This window comes from Cebidichthys violaceus, unplaced genomic scaffold (assembly GCF_023349555.1).
Source record: "Cebidichthys violaceus isolate CVI_PGR_0920_01 unplaced genomic scaffold, fCebVio1.0.p SCAF_5, whole genome shotgun sequence".
NCBI classification, from domain to species: domain Eukaryota; kingdom Metazoa; phylum Chordata; class Actinopteri; order Perciformes; family Stichaeidae; genus Cebidichthys; species Cebidichthys violaceus.
Window position 1 is genome coordinate 17,597,915 of NW_027176705.1, and position 19,056 is coordinate 17,616,970.

The 19,056-nt window shown below is 43.5% G+C and overlaps 1 protein-coding gene across 2 annotated transcripts in view; it reads left to right on the forward strand.

The window, feature by feature from the left end:
- The window catches only part of LOC137887704 (A-kinase anchor protein 13-like), an 88,454-nt gene extending 81,042 nt beyond the window's left edge, over positions 1 to 7,412 (forward strand). For both annotated transcript variants that reach the window (XM_068730880.1, XM_068730879.1), the window contains 5 exons: positions 235 to 285; positions 425 to 706; positions 1,979 to 2,158; positions 2,803 to 3,130; positions 4,568 to 7,412. In XM_068730880.1, coding sequence (XP_068586981.1) covers positions 235 to 285; positions 425 to 706; positions 1,979 to 2,158; positions 2,803 to 3,130; positions 4,568 to 4,620 — 894 coding nt within the window. In that variant the 3' untranslated portion in view covers positions 4,621 to 7,412. The remainder of the gene's footprint in view (positions 1 to 234; positions 286 to 424; positions 707 to 1,978; positions 2,159 to 2,802; positions 3,131 to 4,567) is intronic.
- Positions 7,413 to 19,056: the final 11,644 nt, after the last annotated feature.

Genomic DNA, 19,056 nt, shown 5'->3' on the forward strand with positions numbered 1-19,056 from the left:
AAAAGGTCACGTCACTTCAGCACATCAAGTCGGGTTTCATGCTGGCTTTGTCTCAGAGGCCAACCGGGTGAATTCGCATTGCATGAAATCCTCCGCCGGAGCTTTTTGGATGTTTCTGAATGAAGCTCTGGTGCCGTGCACTTTCACAAGCAAAGTCAAGTGCACTGATAAGCACAACCACATCAAATCGATGTTTTGAAGTGAGTATGCTCAGTGATTTCTCTTCTCCAACAGCAGGTCCTCCACCGTGTCTCCAATCTGCATCTCCTGCTCAGCACCCTGCAGGTAAGGCCTCCACCAAAAATGATTCAAACATATATCTGGTGCAATGTGAACATAGAGACATACAAAAGTATATTTAAGGCAATAAAACAGCAGTGATGTGTGTGTGTGTGTGTGTGACCTGATCTTGTGGCTGTCCCAGGCGGTGGTGGTCCAGCAGGACAGCTTCATCGAGGACCAGCGGCAGGCCCTGAGCGAGCGCTCCTCCTCCTCGTCCTCCTGCGCGTCGCTGTCGCGGCCGTCCTCGCGGCCCAGCTCGCTGATCGAGCAGGAGAAGCAGCGCAGCCTGGAGAAGCAGCGGCAGGAGCTGGCGTCGCTGCAGAGGCAGCAGGCGGCTCACGCCGAGGAGAAGAGGAAGCGGGAGAAGGAGTGGCAGACGAGGGAGCAGCAGCTGACGGAGAGGGAGGGGCAGGTGCACGTCCAGGTGACTGTGGCTTCTGTGTCTCATTAATGGGGTTTCTGGGTTGCCGTGTTCGTAACAGTGGCATGGCTTCATACTGTCGTGTTTCACTTTGTACTGTACTTTACCTGATGAATTACAATGTGCCACTGTGCAAGACATGCAGAGGGTTTCCTGCAGTGATGGCAGGCTGCCTTCAGACACACCTTTAAGCCACGAGACGATCCCTCAACTGTCTCTTTCAAATGCATCCTGAGGCAGATGACAGAACATTGCAGCAGCGGTAGAAAGGTTCATCCTAATGGCTTGAGATGAGCTTAAAGCTAGCATGCTACGACAGATTACTCACAAACTCAGTCTTAGGATTTTGCTGATGACTTGTCAATGACTAAACAACAACAGGTAGAGGCTTCAAAATGTCATCATTTCAGTTTTGTTTCTTAACCGTTTTCAGATAAATAACTGCAAACTGTGTTTGCCGCTCTCTCGAGCCTCCAGCAGCATTTTGTAATTGCCTTGGCTCAGTTTTAAAGCTTAGAGCGGAACTGACTCGCTACGCTACAAAAGCACTTTCTTTCCTTTTGATTACTTTTATAACGTTGACAGTAATCAAACATTTGCAGTAGTGTGAATTGTGGTTCAGTGGAGCTTTCTGTGTTTTAGATGATTCAACCTACAACGAGGTTTGACACCTTGAATATGAACTCACTTTGTGGTTTCTACAGGACAGAAAACGCAGGGAATACAATCACAATCATGTTTTGCTTTGTATGAGTTTGTGTAAAGCCAGATTTGAGACGTTTTACATTTGATTGCTATAGAACGATAACACAGATGATTCAGTGAACAGTCACTGACTCATGGCTGTTTGTGTCCTCTGGAGGACACTGTTTTAAAGCGGGTTGGTTACCGGTTGACAGCATTAATTGAGAAATGCAACAGTGATTCAGATTGACTCATTAGACACGATGTTGTAAGTTTAGCATATTGAAAGAGAAATTGAGGCAAAGCAGATGCAAAAGAATGCATTTCTTGGTGACGGGTGGAGAACGTGAGCTTGAATGGGCATCAGTAATGAATCAGCTGACAGTTAATTTTGCTTATTTAGTTTATTTAACATGAAACAGACATTCCAGGTAGAAAATGAACGTATTACTTTAAAATGAAGGGTTTTTAGATCTCATATAGTCGAGCTCAGCACTAGTCTGAAGACTCGTGACGTCGGTGTGCTCCACCGTTTAAGTTGCTCCGTACCATTTCAATAAATCCGTCAACGCACTTTTCCAACCACTGCAGGAGGAGGAGGTCCTGAAGCGGCAAAAGGAGCTGGAGGAGGAGAAGCAGGGCCTGCAGGGTAGGAAGGAGGAGTACCAGAAAGACCTGGAGCGGCTGAGGGACGCCCAGAGGAAGCTGGAGAGGGACAGAGAGGCCGTGCAGCGGCAGCTCGACAACATGGAGGAGCTGCGCGTGTCTGAGGTGAGCGCCGACGCTATTAAAAGACGCTAACGGGACGCTAACGGGACGCTAACGGGACGCGCCTCTGGCTGGCTTCAGCGGGGCTGGTGATGACGGCTGTTTGCGTTCCCAGGCTTTATGCAAAAACATTTTTTTGGTAACATTTTCTATGAAGCCCATGTCTATAATTCATTATAAACATACTCATAATGCCTACAAATCTGCTTACAGCCATGTGAAATGATAAGCAATGCATGGTTATAAGTTACTTTAAGTGACCATTGTTTGCTTTAAGTGAACACTAATATTATGAACATTGACTTATTATCACATTATAACAGTGACTATAAGGCATTATGTAGGTTTAAAGGGATCATAACTATGGGCATTGTATCGTATAAGTTGTTATAAAATGCTTTATAATGTGTTCTCATTATGGTTCTTAAGCATTATGAATATGTATGAGTGCTTATAACTAATTACAGTGCATTAACAGTATGTTAATGTATTATAGACGTGGGCGTCAAAGACTTTCCTGGAAACATTCATGCTCCTCTTTCATTCACAATAAGCTGTGAAACACATTGAAACGTGCACCTTTCATGCACATGCGCTCACAGATGACAGCGGTAACAGCTGAGCATCTTTCCTCCCTTTGCCTCCAGAGGACTTCCTCTACGACGTCGGATGAATCCCAGTTCCCCAGCGGCTCCCAGTCTCTGGAGCTGGACCCGCCGGAGCTCTCCTCCCCGTCCTCCTCCTCCCCGTCCTCCTCCCTGCTGAGGCTGCAGCCCCAGCGGTCTAAGCCCAAAGGGAAAGGCCTCAATCCCTTCACCTCATCCTCCACCAACCTCAAAGGCGGCGAAGCCAACAACCAGATGTCAAAGAGCCTGCTGCAGCTGGCCAAGAACAAGAGCAAAGAGGGGAAGGAGAAGGAGAAGGAGAAGGAGAAGAAGAAGAAGAAGGGCAAAGGGGGGAGCACGCCGGAAGCAGGTAGAGAATGGTGAATATGAGGAAGTGGATGGATTTACATTTAGTTTAATTGTTAGCGTCTCACAGTGGCTGTTACTGTTGACAGGAATGGCTGCGTCAAGGCTTCTGTTTTTTTAAGTACGAGAACCAGAACTCGTGTTTGAGCGCAACATTTCCAGGTTTCTCTTTGTGCTTAATGTTGCAGTGCATGCTGGGAAGATTACTCCACCGTAGATAGAGGATCAGGTGTGACCAGGGACGTGTACAGAGAAACATCTTTCCCAGTGAAAATATTTCAGATTACCAGCCCCCCCCCCCCCCCCAAAAAAAAAAACAAGCCAGGATGTTTGCTGTCACATTTGACTTATTGTTGGGAAGATATTGCCTGTGAGTCAGAAAGCGGTCTGTGTATCCCGTGTTCTTTTAGAGAGCAGTAGCTCATACTGTATATGTTCAATAATTCTACTTGTAGAAATGTAAAGACCAACACACACACACACACACACACACACACACACTGAATAATACATTTCCCGATATTATATTTCTGAATGACAAAACCTATAAAATAAGTATAACATCAATAAACCGTCTGTATTAAATTCCCACGAGACACAGTGGTAATGTATGAAATATATATATAGACATTTGCTACCCAATAAAACTGACCCTCATCTTTAACAATTCCATAAAACGTACTCAGCGGTGCCGGCTCAGCCTGTCACGGCCGTCCAGTCTGGTGATGCCTTTTAAAAATGTAGCTTCTAAGTGTCAGCTTGCATCAGGCTTCCTCTTTATCTTCTGCTGCTCGTTATCTTGCAGCGAGTGCAGCAGACTCAGTCCACCGCTGCGCTCTCAGCGTCCCCCAGGTCACCGTGGTGCAGTCTCTGCTGGGTCCTAGCACCAGCCCCGTTTACGTCCTGTGACGCTAGAGTTTATTGCGTCGTCTCGAATACGTAGTACATGCTGCAAACTAACAATACGCGGTACGTACTGATCTCTGTACTCTGTTGTGTGCTGTTCAATCAAAGTACTTCAAGGACAATGTACTTGGAATTACACAAAACGAGAGCAGGCAGGCGTCAGTCAAACTGCAATATATGAAATGTCATCAATATCGTCAGTGTGTTTTTTTTAGTAATCATTTTCGAGATACTTTTTTGTCATTATATAATCAAAACCTGTATAGTATAGACTTTGAGATGCAGTTCATATTTTGTCTTTGCGTTATTGAATTAGAAAAGTGTATGATGAAGCATTGAAAAATGAAACACATTGACACGTTCCACGGTGAAATGAGTAGCGGGCTAACGTCCAGAGCATTCGGCTGCTCGCTGAGGCTGCTTTTTCGTTCGGTTCTTGAATGCATCTCACTCACGAGCTCTCCCTGGAGAACCACAGCTGGGCCGTCAGAACCCTCTCTGGTGACACTGACTCCTCTCTTCTCCTCCCTTTCAGACCCCTCGCACCTCCCGGAGCCTCCTCTGGATGGAGAGATCTTCTTCTGCTGAGAGACGTGGCTCTCCTCCTCCTCCTCCTCCTGTTACTGCCAAGTAGTAATACATTCATCTCCATATGTAATACTGCAGTGTACTACCAGGCTTTTTGGCCCCTTTAACATCACCTTGAAAAGACTTTTATTCTCAGATTTATGAGGTAGAGCAATTTATCATTACATGCAAAAAAAAGACAGAAAAATAGATTATTTTTTTTGTATCATAAAATCCACTGTTTTTAGTCTCTGGACATGTTTTAGGGATTCTGTGCGTGAGTACTTGCAGTACATGAAAAATGGGCAGCGTGGAATAACGGCACATTTCCTTTTCCAAAGACACCACGGTTACGTGATTCATTTCTTCATTTGGAGGAATTATGAATTTGTGAGCATCAAATGGAGAGCGTTTCACAGCAGGTCGCCCTCACAAGCTCTGCCGACTGCGTCTCAGGCTCCGCTGCCTTTTCCAGTTTCTCCGGTGTTTGTAGCGGCCCCCGGCCTTTCTACGCTCCGTCCTGGTGTAAAGTTTCACACCGACACACACGGCCAATACCCAAAAGGCCAATTGGAAATAGAAATGAATGCCAACCAGCTCCAGGTGGCACTGGAAACTCATCACTCCTGATTGGCTATTCTTGACAATTAATCAGAAGACTGAAGCCGCGGAGGAAAATCGGCCGAAACCAGGTGTCCTGGCAACATGTCTCAATCGAAAAGAAAAGTCAGAAATGCTGCCGTTTGGATCCAAACTGAAGGAAAACATTCCTTTACTCACTGCTTGAAAGGCAGGTTGGGTCCACTCATTGTGCCTCCTGTTAGTACTTAAAGTGGAATTCAAATAGCTTCGGTAATCTTCTATAAAGACTTCATGCCATCAATCGCGTTCCCTGGCTCCGTGTTAATTTATTTGAATAATGGATATCTCCATTTTGGAGTGAAACTCTTCAGATGCGTCTCCTTTTCCAGACTCAACAGCGATGAAAGGACAGAGACGCATCTTCCGGCGTCTAATGGATCAATTCATATCCTTTAGTGTGCTTTAGAGCCGTGGATGGATATTAGCCCGATCCCTGCTTTATCTCCCTGTCAATGGGCTTTTACGCAGCCCTCATCTCTCATCCCAGAGCCGACGCAGCTTTCCTTCCTTTTCTTTGTTTTAATTGTGTGTAACTCTGCAGGTAGCATACTAATGGCTCCTGTGTGTTAGAGAGTGCAGCGGTTCTGATAATAGACTCTGTGAATTTATTCTGGATGCTTCCAGAATAAAGGAGGCGGTTAATCGAGGGACAAAGCAGCTGGTTAGAGGAAATAAACACAGAAAGTGACGCTCCGTTTGGACGCCTAATCAGTGTCTGATCATTTCAATTGAACCCACACTCATTGGTGTTGTGAAGCACTTTGGTCCAAATATGTTCATGCAATTTCTTTGTTATCAGTGTGAGATATCAATCAAGGAGATCTTTGTATTCTGTGGAATTTAAATTTTTTGGGATTTGATGCTCACGAAAAGCGACGATGATCCGAAGCGAGATGAAAGTGAAAGAGTTGCAGTAGATAAAAGACGCAGCGTTTGGTTGAAACGCTGTAGTTCTGTAACGTTCCCACGGTGACTGTCTGACCCGTCTTATTTTAAGCTTTATCCCCACTGAGCCCATATTGTGGGCCACACACACACACACACACACACACACACACACACACACACACACATTACCTGCTGGACAGGTAGGAAGTAAAAACAGAAGAAGTTTTAAAAACAGAAAAGGACCGTTTTCCGGCGAATCACAGAGCAGCGCCACTGAACTGCCTCTTTTGTCTCGTGTTTAAGTGCTTGTCTGTTCACTGTGTTGAGGATTTGACTTTGTGTCCGGGTCTGGTTTTGTCATAGTGTGTCTTCTAAGAGGCTTATGGGACCAGCCAATTAGTTGCTTCATGTCTTTTGTTTATGGCTTTTTGGAGTAATCCTGTCAAAGAAACAGAGGAATGGGCTTCTCGTTTCTCGGTTGCGTCAGGTGTGTTTTGACCACTAGGGGGCACCTGTGGCTGAATTAGTCCCCTCCCTCACACAACAACAACACAAGCTTTTTCTTTTCTTCATATTCCTCCTGCTGTGAGAAATTGACCTGTTTTTCTCAGCAGGTCATCGGCATACAGAGATAATGTGATGAGAGTGGGCTCTCACGCTCGGTGACGTTCTCCCCACTGCGTTTGTAATTGACTGCCGAAACAAATAAGTTGTCAGAGATTGTAATTGGTTATTTTCGGTGGAACCAGTCAGCGGCAGCTTTAATGTGGGAAAGAAACGGAGACGTGGCGGTCGGAGGGAGCGACCGGGCAGAACCACAAACCTCTCTCTGTGAAGGACAATCAGCAGAGTGAGGAAGCTCCCTCCCCGGCGACGACGATGATGATGACGATGATGATGATGATGATGATAGGGCTGTCCATGAGACGAGTGTGTCCATCAGGTGAACCCTGCGTAGCCTTAAATCTTAATCGATCAAATGCACTAGAGTAGAGCCGAGCCTCTGCTCACTTATACCTCCGCTTTGAAACGAAGGAAGAGTTCTGCACCGTAAACATGGTGCAGATCTGTTTCGTTCCCAACAATGTAAAAAAGGGCAAAGACAAATATGTAAATATGATTTATGTATAAAACAAATCAAATGTATAAAAAAAAAAAGAAGTTTCATTTGTGATCTATTGCAACATTTTGTAAGAATGTTTTATTTATGTTTTATTGTCACCCATGGGGTGATGCAAAGTCACATTTCTCTCATAATAAAGAAAAAAAATCACAATGGACAATTTTGAGTGTTGGTCGTCTGTCAATTGCTTTTTTCATTTGTCTCGAACAAATTGCCAAAAAAGAAACGGAACACTGAAGAGCAACAGGCTTTCTACTCACCCTCTTCTTATGGATACTTGTTTGTTCCTCACATCTTAGAGACCAGATGGCTGACTCAGAAAAGGATCAGCAGACTAATCAGTAATGGTTTTCTGGAAGCTTTGCACATCTGGATGTGCCAGTCTTCTGTATAAAACCACTCCAGCTCTGCCAGGGAGTCGAGTGCTGCCACAAATTCTCTGCCGGACTGAGATCTGGACTCTATTCACTATTCACAGGGTTTTTTAAGGAACATTTTTACCACACAAGCACAAAACCAACTGACATGAAGAAGGTCTTCAAACTAGAGTCGGAAACGCTAGTCCCCGTTCAAGATCAGGTATCAAAGCAGGACCTTCAACATGACCACTACCCCAGACCCACTGCCACAAGGTGAGGTTCACGTTGGCCCCTTAAGGGTCCAGGATCGGTGCAACGTTGTGTTCCTCTTCCCTCTGTTCTGTGATCACCGATCTTTTTTTCTGTGTGTCTGTTTTGTTTTGGACACTTTAATAAGAACTCTGCTCATTAATCCACTTTTTTAGTTTCAGAAGCAATTAAAATGGCCGTCAGTAAATCCTGTTAACGGTTTGATTTCCTGTTTCCATTAGTCGTGGCACTGCTGTTTGAGCACCAGTGCCGGAGGGGAGGGGGGGGGAGGAGCTGACAGCCATCTTGATGGATTGACAGCAGTGCAGCGGCGTCCCTCCCTCCCTCCCTCCCTCCCGTTAGATAGATAGAGCACCAGCTGCTTCCATCTCTCCGTGCTGCAGACAGCCTCTGGAAACCTGGACTGTGAAGAGTTCTCTACTTTTCTTAAACCTACGCCAGCCCCCCCCCCCCCACACTTCTACAAATTATTGATCGATTCACGTGATCTTTATCAGCCACTCTCTACATATCTCCACATTCAACATGTCACCCCAGAGACACACCATCAGCTGATGAGACAAACAGAAAGTCAGCATAGCTTGCTGTGTTGAACTCTGTTGAACTCTAAAAGTTGTCCCGTCTCTTCTGAGCATTGAGCTACGATGGCAGACAGACAGACGGTCTCATCGGCTTCTGGTTGTCATGGTGATGGGGATGGAGAGGATTTGCTGTCGAAAAAGGAGAAGAGAAGTCTACGAGACGGAGAGGGTCAAATAAAATCACGACTACACAATTATTCCAAATTAAAAAAAACCCCGAGAAGAATAAAAGACTTGCAAATACGTCTGTGCAGCTTGAATGAGTAAAGATGATCACACACTCTGACACTGACTCACTCTCTGGTATAGATAAGAAACATTTCACATTGTCGAACTAATTATTCTCAAATCATAACTGACATCTAATTGATAGCTTTAAAGCAACTTTAAATTGAGCCGGGACGGGAACACTGACACAATCCTCAAGCAATTTCCATAACACTGATTTATCGTAACGAAAATCTGTTGACATAAAGTCAGTGGTGGATGAAATACCACGATGTAGAAATACCCAATTATCACCAGAAGTCCTGCATTTGAAGTTTTCTTACAGCTGCATTCAGTGATTTGGGCGACTTGAGGGCAGCAGAAACAAGCTGCGGACACAACGCTGACATATTATCACCATCGATGTGGTGGCCGCGTTGACATCGAGCAGACGAGAAGCAACACAATCATCTATTGAGTCGTCTCTCTGGTTGGTGTCAGTGCAAACTCTCCTTTCAGCTCCGCTTTTGGTCTCCACCAACCCCCGAGAGACATTTACGTCTCTGTAGCCGCTAAATGCTCCCTTTCACATTAATCATTTGATCCATTGTTAATATGAACATATTGATTACAGCAGCTTTAAACAGAGGACCCTCTAATTCCCACCCTAACTGTGATCTATTCATATTAAAATGTGTTTGAATGCATCTCTGCATATCTGTTTGTCTTTATACTGAAAGGATTTGTCAAACATGAATTATCTAGAGGTCTGTGTCAGAATAAAGAGGTAAATATCAGCAACAAATGACTCGTCCATCTTGGATTTGGAAGAAAGTTTTGGGAGGGGACGGCTAACATCCGGTCTCCCGGGGGACCACGACCTCAGCCTCCAGAGGACACTCCCCTGAGCACTAAGGAGCTTCTCTGACCACCGTCGGCACGTGAAGAGCAGCTGGACCTCCTCAGGAAAGACTCCGTGCCGAGGCTCGTGGCCTGCAGCTCCTCTGGAGGTGACTCTACTGACGGATAGTCGCTTCTTTTGTTGTTGTTGTGGCTGGATGAAAGCGTTGGCTGTGGTGGTTAAACTCAGGACTTCTGAGTTATGTTTGTGTGCTTAATCAGCAACACTTTTACTTGTATTCATTGAGTTAGCCTTGGGAAATGTTTGTGCTGCGCTCTGAAGCGGACATGAAGTGAGTGAAGTTTTTCTGTTGAGGTTGGAGTTTGTGATTATCAATTCTGCAACGTGTTCCTTCAGAGAGACATCAATTTAACGTCTTTATCGACGTCCACTGTGGAGCCAGAATGAAGGTCTTTTTAATGTGACGTGCTCTCAAGGTTCAAAGAGAACGTTTTCACACCGTCATTTCAACGTCCATTACATCCGGTCCAAGGACAGATTCATTAAGTCTCCATTGCACTCAATATAAATTAACTTTATTCTTTAGTTGTAGTTAGGTGGTCAGTATAAGTGATTCTCTGCAGTGTGAATGAACACGACTGAAGATTGTAAACTGGATGTCGATGCTGTTGTCTGTTATCTAGGATGTCATACAGGTGCACCCAAGACTGGGGATTCTTGACATCTGATCTTTTAAAAATGACACTTTGTTTGAAGAGAATATATATATAATTTGTTTTTCAGCAAAAAAATTGACAATCAAAAAAATAAAACACAATAAAACTGCCAAGTTTTTTTTTTAAGTACATACAGTTTTGAAATATAACAAAAATCCATTAAGCTGAAGTACAATCAGTACAAAGTGCTTCCAGCTCTGACTGGCCTCCTACCTCCTACCTCCTACCTCCTATTCTCCCTGCTGCATGTTTCAGATGGTCCGCTGCATGATTCTTGACTGCAGCCTCTGTAGTTCTCATGACTGCTGCTGCAAGAAAAATGTGTTTAATTAAATATGCAAAGACAACCAGTGCAGTTACATGGCATAAATATACGCGCTCACATATTTCCACGTGGAAACATCCAGGTTTGAAGTTCAATACGCATCATAATTATTATTCCTCCTAATATCAAATACTACACAGACCCGTGACAACTGGTGGGTTACACAGCAGCAGACGTGTGACAGTGGTGGGCCGTCTGGGCCAGCAAAGCCTTCTCTGCTGGCCTAGACAGAATCACTAAGTTATAGCTATTTCATAATAAATACACTACATGTATTCTAATTATTTTTCCCATTATCTTATTATCTCATTGCACAGCTGCTGTCTTCCTCAGTTGCTCTGCTTCCAGCGCAGCTTGTTTTAAGTAGAGCTCTTATCCAATCAGAGTTCACCTCTATGTCTCTAGGTAAGAAGAGAGGCCTCTGCAGTTTAAGTGAATGGGGACAATATTGTTGATTGTCATCGTCTTCAACCAATCAGATCTTTAGTTTGAGATGTTGGGCGTGTTCTTTGACGTGTCAGAGCCTTCTAGCTGGTCTACGAGTACGTCAGCATTAACGTGCGCCGTGATTGGTCAGTGGGCTACAGTGACTGTTGTGACGCTGAAGCTATCAGGAGTTAGTATTAGTAGCAACAGTTCAAGTTGAAAGATATGTAAGAGGTTATGACATTGACATGACAGTTTTAGCGTTTTGCTTGGTGTAGGTTTTTTTTTTTTTAAACCTAGCTTTGTTTTTTCAACACTCAATGGCTGAAGGAGGACAAACGGATTTCTCAAGAAGGACATTTCAGGAAAAGCTGGACATCGTAAAAAGGGTCGGTGAACCCCACAGCTAGCTGCCCTGACCCAGCCAGGAAAAGGATTTGTACGAACGGTGTTCCTGGCTGACAGCGTCGGAGAAGCGTTGCACATTTCATGGCTAAGAATGCGTTTCATTTGCAACTGAGCGTCTTGGTGTTTGGAGCTAAGCTACGCTAACCTGAGGTGGCTAACCAAGGCAGCAACAGACACCATAGCAGACAGGACACTTAAAGCTACGGTGCTTTTAAAACGTTTGCTGAGACCCGAGTGGATCTACAACTCAACGAACACGTTCACAGGAGGACCTCTGGCTGGAACTGAACCGCACCGATGTTCTGTAGAACCGCGTCATTAATCTCTTTGTTCACAGAGAAAGGAGGATGGACTTGTCATATAAATGTATGTGACTGCTTCTTGTGAGTTTGTTGTTGTCTTTGTGTTAATTACGTTGACTTTGACTATATGCATCCCGTCATCGCGCGGTTAGGGTCGGACATTTGATTCTCTGTTTGGGGTTTTGTTTTCTTTAACAAAGCAGGAATTATGGTCTGGAGAGATGGGGATTGTGTGGCGATTGCTGTAGCCCTGTTTGAATCAGTAGAACAGCTGAACGCTGCGGGGAGAGTTCGTAGCGTGTTTGCTGCTGTTGGTTACCTGCTAAGCTAGTTTAGCGTAGCCTCTCGGAACTCGCGCGCTGTATGTTGTGGTTCCGGGGAGGGCGTGTCAGAGAGCATGTTGCCAGTTTGAGCGAAGTTCACCGAAAACATTATATTTCCCACAATTTAAGCTTCTACATTTTCCAAATGCACTAGTATTATTCAAACGTATTGTTCGGTTCGTAAGCCTCGTACCGAACAGTTTAATACGAATACATGTATTGTATTGCTGTGGCATCATAATGAGGTTATTCAACTGTGGTAGGACAGCACTGAAGGCCCAGGCATAAAATGCAAGGCCGGTGTTACGGTTTAACTAGGGACCCTGTTAACTGGCGACCTTCAGCCGAAAGCGTCTGTTGTTGTCGTAGTTACGGCAGCTGTTGTAAAGAGGCAGAGAACACGTCGCTGTCCTCGTGAATGCCGCATTGATTAGTTTTGCATTACATTGTCAAACCTTCTCATTTACAGTCTTTGGTCAAAACAGACCGGATTCCACGTTGGAGAGTCTTTTGAGAAAACGAGTCCACTCGAGTTTGAAACGTCGCGTGTTGTTTGTGTTGAAACAGAAAGAGAGCGCGTTGCTCTTCCTTTGAAATAATAAAGTTGGTAAAAAAAAAACACATAAACGTCTTTGGAGCCTGTTTTGTTCAAACATGTGTCACGTAGAAGAACTATGTAGCACAGTTATATATAAATAAATCATATTTCCGGGATTCGAACTCATATTGTGTGAGGGGAAAAAAGTCGGTAGTCAGTGGCACTACCACTAGACCACCACCAACGTATTGAACCGTCTTGGAGACTAAACTTAAACAACGTACAACACAGTCAGCGGTCGCTCTTCAGACCAGAGGACACCAGATCAACTTGTGACCACACTGCGTGTTTACCATGGAGCACTCTGTCGTGTACTTCAGAGCAGAGCCACATAGCATCACACTGTGTAATATGGTGGGCACAGAAGAAGAAACCGAGCCAAGGTTTAGAGAGAGGCCATCGGCTTTCCACACAATATACAGTTTTAAGGACAACCATTCAACCTGGTCAATAAGTTGGACACAAATAGTCCCATCATGTATTACATAGTGTGATGCTATGTGAGTGAAATTAAATGTGAATATGTATTTTACTTATTAAATTAAAATTAACTCAACTGTTTGATGCGTTATGTCCACATTGTGTAGTTTCACCTCATGACAACATCACAAACATTGGTCTCATTAATTTGCAGCGACACAAAGACGTTTTGAATTGTCCGATTTTAAAAAGGCGCCCATTTGTTTCGGAAACCAGCTATATTCTTAACATGCCTCTGAAGTACACGACAGAGTGCTCCATGGTAAACACGCAGTGTGGTCACAAGTTGATCTGGTGTCCTCTGGTCTGAAGAGCGACCGCTGACTGTGTTGTACGTTGTTTAAGTTTAGTCTCCAAGACGGTTCAATACGTTGGTGGTGGTCTAGTGGAAGTGCATCTGACTACCGACTTTTTTCCCCTCACACAATATGAGTTCGAATCCCGTAAATATGATTTATATATATATATATATATATATATATATATATATATAGTCTTATTTTAACTGTGCTACATAGTTCTTCTACGTGACACATGTTTGAACAAAACAGGCTCCAAAGACGTTTATGTGTTTTTTTTTTACCAACTTTATTATTTCAAAGGAAGAGCAACGCGCTCTCTTCCTGTTTCAACACAAACAACACGCGACGTTTCAAACTCGAGTGGACTCGTTTTCTCAAAAGACTCTCCAACGTGGAATCCGGTCTGTTTTGACCAAAGACTGTAAATGAGAAGGTTTGACAATGTAATGCAAAACTAATCAATGCGGCATTCACGAGGACAGCGACGTGTTCTCTGCCTCTTTACAACAGCTGCCGTAACTACGACAACAACAGACGCTTTCGGCTGAAGGTCGCCAGTTAACAGGGTCCCTAGTTAAACCGTAACACCGGCACTGACACGTGACCTCAGGGTGGTGTGAGGATGGTCTCTTCACTTCTCTGGCATCGCTGTAAGTCAGGAGGAGTAAGACGGAGAGACGGTGTGTCCTTGGGTGAATGGATAGCAGTCGTGAGCCTGCATGGCTGGTGTGTCGCGTGACTAATTCTAATTTTCTATCACCATTACAGAAATGTATCTGGGCTCATGACTCGTTACTTTTGTCTTGATCATAGCAGACAAAAACAACATTTAAAGACAGCAACCTCACATACAGAGAGAGGGAGTTTCTAAGATGATGAATATGATAATAATGAATGCTCAAATGACATGCCCAAAATGAATAGTGTAACTCTGCAACTACAAGGTCTATTTGAATAATTTTGATATTATAATAATTATACCCTTTTTAAGATTTTTGCAGAGGTGTAAGCATTACCATATGTTACTGGGTCAGGGTAAATGAATATGAAACACATGCACACATGAAATATTTCCTTTCCTCCTAACAAAATTGCACACTTTACAGAGTAAATATGGAAGGATGCAGTTGCGGCCCAGAGCTTCTAGCAAACTTTATCGCAACACCTCAGCATCACGACTGCACAGACTGATGCTAATAAAGTGAAGCAGAGCAAAGGTGGAGAGATGTTAGTAGAGGCATGATAAGAATCTTCAGAGGTAACGTTCTATCACCATCGATGATGTTCTGAGGTAACTGTTTTTCATTTATATATCACTTAGGGTATTGATTCCATCTAAATATATATGTTTTTGTCTTTATTTTGAAGAATCAACCAATCAGACCTCTATACTTGTTCCCAATCAAAGAAAACCATAACCCATTGGTCTATTACCAGCTCGTTCTATAGTGACGTCTAATGCCTTACGGATGAGTGCAGTGCCACGACTGATACACTAGAGGGAGACATACACGTGTTTTCAAATGGAAGGCTGATGATAAACTGTTTTATGCAAGAGGAGGCCAGACGGCGAATGCTTCATCCCATGCTGATGACTCAGGTGTGATCTGGTGACATTGGATTAGACATTAGAAGTGTTGACCTGCCCTCAAACACAACTTTTGGTCACAAAACGACAAAGTTGAGACCCGATTGTTGGTTCTGGCTGGATAAAGTTCAGTTTATTTGTTCTCATACTCGGCTGCTGGTTCAGTTAGTTTTGGTTACAGAAGAAGACTTATACGATCGGAAACTGTAGAGTCAGAAATAACGCAATTAAAGCAGATATTTAAAAGTAACGCAAAAGTTACTTTGCCTTGTAACTAGTTACTTTTATATGCAGCAATTGGTAAGGTAATTGAATTACTTTTGAGAGAAGTAACTGTATCTAATTACTCATTTCAGTAACTTTATATAGAATCTGCTGATTTCTTCAGTTCTAAAGTTCTACTGCAGTGGAATGTCCCCTTTTTAAGATGCTTGAATATTTCTTTTTTCCCGAAACATTTAATCAGTATTAATAATCTCATGGATTTGAATGAGTGTCCATGACGCTCAGACTCTTTTAGAACATTCTAATATCAAGTGGCCAAGGTTGATTAACATGATAATGCGTCATACCGTTTGCTGCATAACCCGCTGATTCAAATATTCTCATTCAACATGCAGGCCAACGTAATAAACTTTCATCAAATAAAACACAAACCATTTCCCTTCTGCAGCGAGTTGTTTTGCTCACACTGACCTTTGGATGTAGAGAATGTACTGTATAACTCAGACATTGTTGAAGTAGTGAATATGAGTGAGAGTTGGTGTCGGACTTTAATGAAGGAAAATGCTGAGACATTTTACTGCTTCATAGGTTAGGCTCAGAGGTGGATTCTGCTTCTTCCCCGTCATAGTAGATTCCCCCTTCGTTCCCATCAGCTGGTTGGTGAAGAGCCTCCCGACACCATGTGTGTATGTGGTAACCTACAGCATCTGTAGCATGGGTGGACTAAAGGGTTGTGGTTCTGGGTCACCGTGTGTTCTGGAACCGATTCAAAGCAAACCTCTGAGGTGACCATTTGATAGCTCCAATGACAACCTGCACATGTCGACCACCTCCTCTTCACCTGTGAGTCGAGCTTCTAGCAGTCAGCACACCTTAGGTTTGCTTTATTCACATGCCGGCCATGTTGGTTGACTGTGACACAATCAAGGTTATTATCGTTAACGAAAACTAACGGAAAAACTAGGTGTGAATTTTTTTTCCGTTGACTGAAATAAAAACAAAAACGAGGCTTTATAAAAAAAACGATAACTAACTGAAACTGTATTGTGTCTTTACAAAACTAATAAAATAGAATTATAGAGAAAATGTCTTTACTTTTCGTCTTTGTCAATTTATTTCATACATAGCCTAAGTCTGTCTTCCGCTGTACCACTGTTAGTACACGTCTGGGGAGCCGGCGGGACTCGGTACCTTTCTTTACATAGAATAATGTATTTCACGTCTGTGTAGAACATATTTAGTGTTCTGATCTGACATTAAACCGCAGTGAAAAAGCACAGAGAGGCAAACAGTACCTCTGCCTCACTGAAGGGGGCGAGAGAGAGCCCACGGGTCGGGTTCATGCTTGTTCTGTCGTTGCTCTTCTTCTACACTTCTCTTCTTCTTCTTATATTTTGCTTTGACCACAAGAATGTAAGATTATATGTCCAAGCTTAAAAATGTCTCAAAACAGTGAAATGTGACCAAATCAACAGCAGTTCATCGTCGGACAGGTAAAGTAACCTTTTATGTGTTCGTTGTTCTCGTCATACATCCGGGGTTGTTACACAGATTATCGAGGAATCTCACGATTTTCGCGGGTGGCGCCCGTGGAATCAAATATGTACCATACCTATGTGTGTGTAAAGAATGCTGATATGAAATATGAAAAACAACCAGTAGTCAATGTACAAGCTGCCAGTTGAATGGTGATTGAAGATTCTCTATTGGGTTCATGTATTTGTAAATCTGACTCATGTAGAGTCAGAGCCTCACCAGACAGGAACCTCACCGCACGTCACTGTACTGCACCGCTCTCTGTATCCGCTGTGTGGCGCTATAGAACACGCCCAAACATGCGTTATGTTGCTCTGTATCAAGTGCAAACCGCAGAGTGTAAAAGTCATGTAAATCAGATTTACTTGGTCTGTTGCATAGTAAAGACTAAAACTAATACTGAAACTAATAAAAACTAAACTCAAACTAAGCATTTTCAGAAAATAAAAACTAAACTAAACTAGCAAACCGGCTTTAAAAACTAATTCAAACTAAACTGAAATTGAAAACAAAAAGTCAAAAACGACAACCGACGACGTCGGTAAAAAAGAATGATCGTCTTACGTGACGGAATGGCGCATGGCGACACCTACCGGTAACAAGACCAACGTTTGTTAAATGTGACTTTGTTGAATGCTGATCAATGTGGAGAAAGAAGATTTTAAATAGAACAGTCATTTTACAGTCCGTTACTGTAAAGAACCACAGTGGTGGGTGATGAGCGAATGGAAAATCAACTTCAGAAGCAAGCAAATCCCTCGGTAGCTAACAGTTGCTCATTGCCTCCGGACATTGCTCACCAGACTGAGTTGGTGAAAGAGAGAGAGCTTCTTAACAACGATTTTGTAGTCGGTGGAACTCACTCACTTCTGGCGGTTAGAACGTCATTGTTGATAAAATGACAGACATCCTTTAATTGGTAATGGCGGATGAAGTTTTGTTCCCAGTGTGATGTAATCAGTGCTGATGAACTTGTGCAGTTCTGCTGTGCTCAGCAGTCAGTGGAGCTCAATCAGTGGAGAGAGATCTGTTTTGGTCGTGGTGCCGGTTGACGGACAACACATTTGAGCGGTTAACCACGGGGCTGTCCGGAACCAGGGGTTCAAAATACACACTCCCTCTTAACACGGCCTCTCCAACATGGGCCTTCTATTGCATCCGATGAATGCCGACTGTCCCTGGACCGGTTGCTGTGGCCTGACTGATGACCAGTCTCGGCACCCTCTAAACGTCTGGACCGAGCTGGATCTGACTGTCCAGAGGCTGGAAAAAGTCTAGCTTAAATGCAGGTTAACGGAAAAACAGAAGAAACATGTTCTGAGATCCGTTGTCCAGACGTCGACTGTCCAGAGTCTGAAAATGAGCGTCCGTTGACACTGATGCTCTGTAACCATCTCCATGTTGTGATTATGCACAAGTTATGTATCGGATGAATAGTTTAATTTGATGGATGCTACTACCTGTGAACCTTTTGTTGGCAGAGAAGGAAAGGAGGGCACCTCGGCATAAATGAAAGCATCAGTCATTACAATAATGATAAGGACTCAGAGACATGTTCAAACTCATTAAGTCCTGTTAGTGAAGCAGTATTCTTTCTGTCCTGTAATAATCACCCCTACATTTCCATTTTTCCTGTTAATTCAGAAAATTACCACCTGTGAATGTTACTGAATGAACACTCATTTTAAAAACATTTCTTACAACAACATCAGAATCGGCTATCGGCCAAATGGATATTTCAAACAATCGGTAATGGTACCGGCCCAGAAGTTCACAGTCCATCATTTTTATTACATCCGTCAAAAATCATCAAGCTCTGCCACAAGAGGACATGTTTTGTTGTCCCCACAAAAAGGAGTGTTGTTCCAGAACTGGACGTTGCTGCGTTTGAAGAGTGGGATACGGTCAGCATTGATCCTGAGGTGTGTGTATCATCATTACGTCTGAAAGTCGTCTTCTGACAGTTAAAGGGAAATCCACTTTGCTAATCCATAATAAATGTATTGCCCTCTGCGTTTCAGCTCAGGTCCTACAGCTCGTGGTGTAGCAAGGAGTGTCCTTGCATCCATTGACAGCAGGTCTCCTTGCTTCCTTAGCCGATCATGTCTTTAAGGGTCTTTGTGTGGTTTTGTTCTTTCTAGACCGTTGTCCTAAATTCTCTTCTAAATCGGGCAATTTCAATCATTAAGTGTAACACACGTCACCCGATGCTGATTGTGAACTCTGCTGCCTTCGAACGGAATGCGTTGGCACGGTAACGGTTCTCAGGGTGGGAACAGGTTGTTTTTAAAAGAGT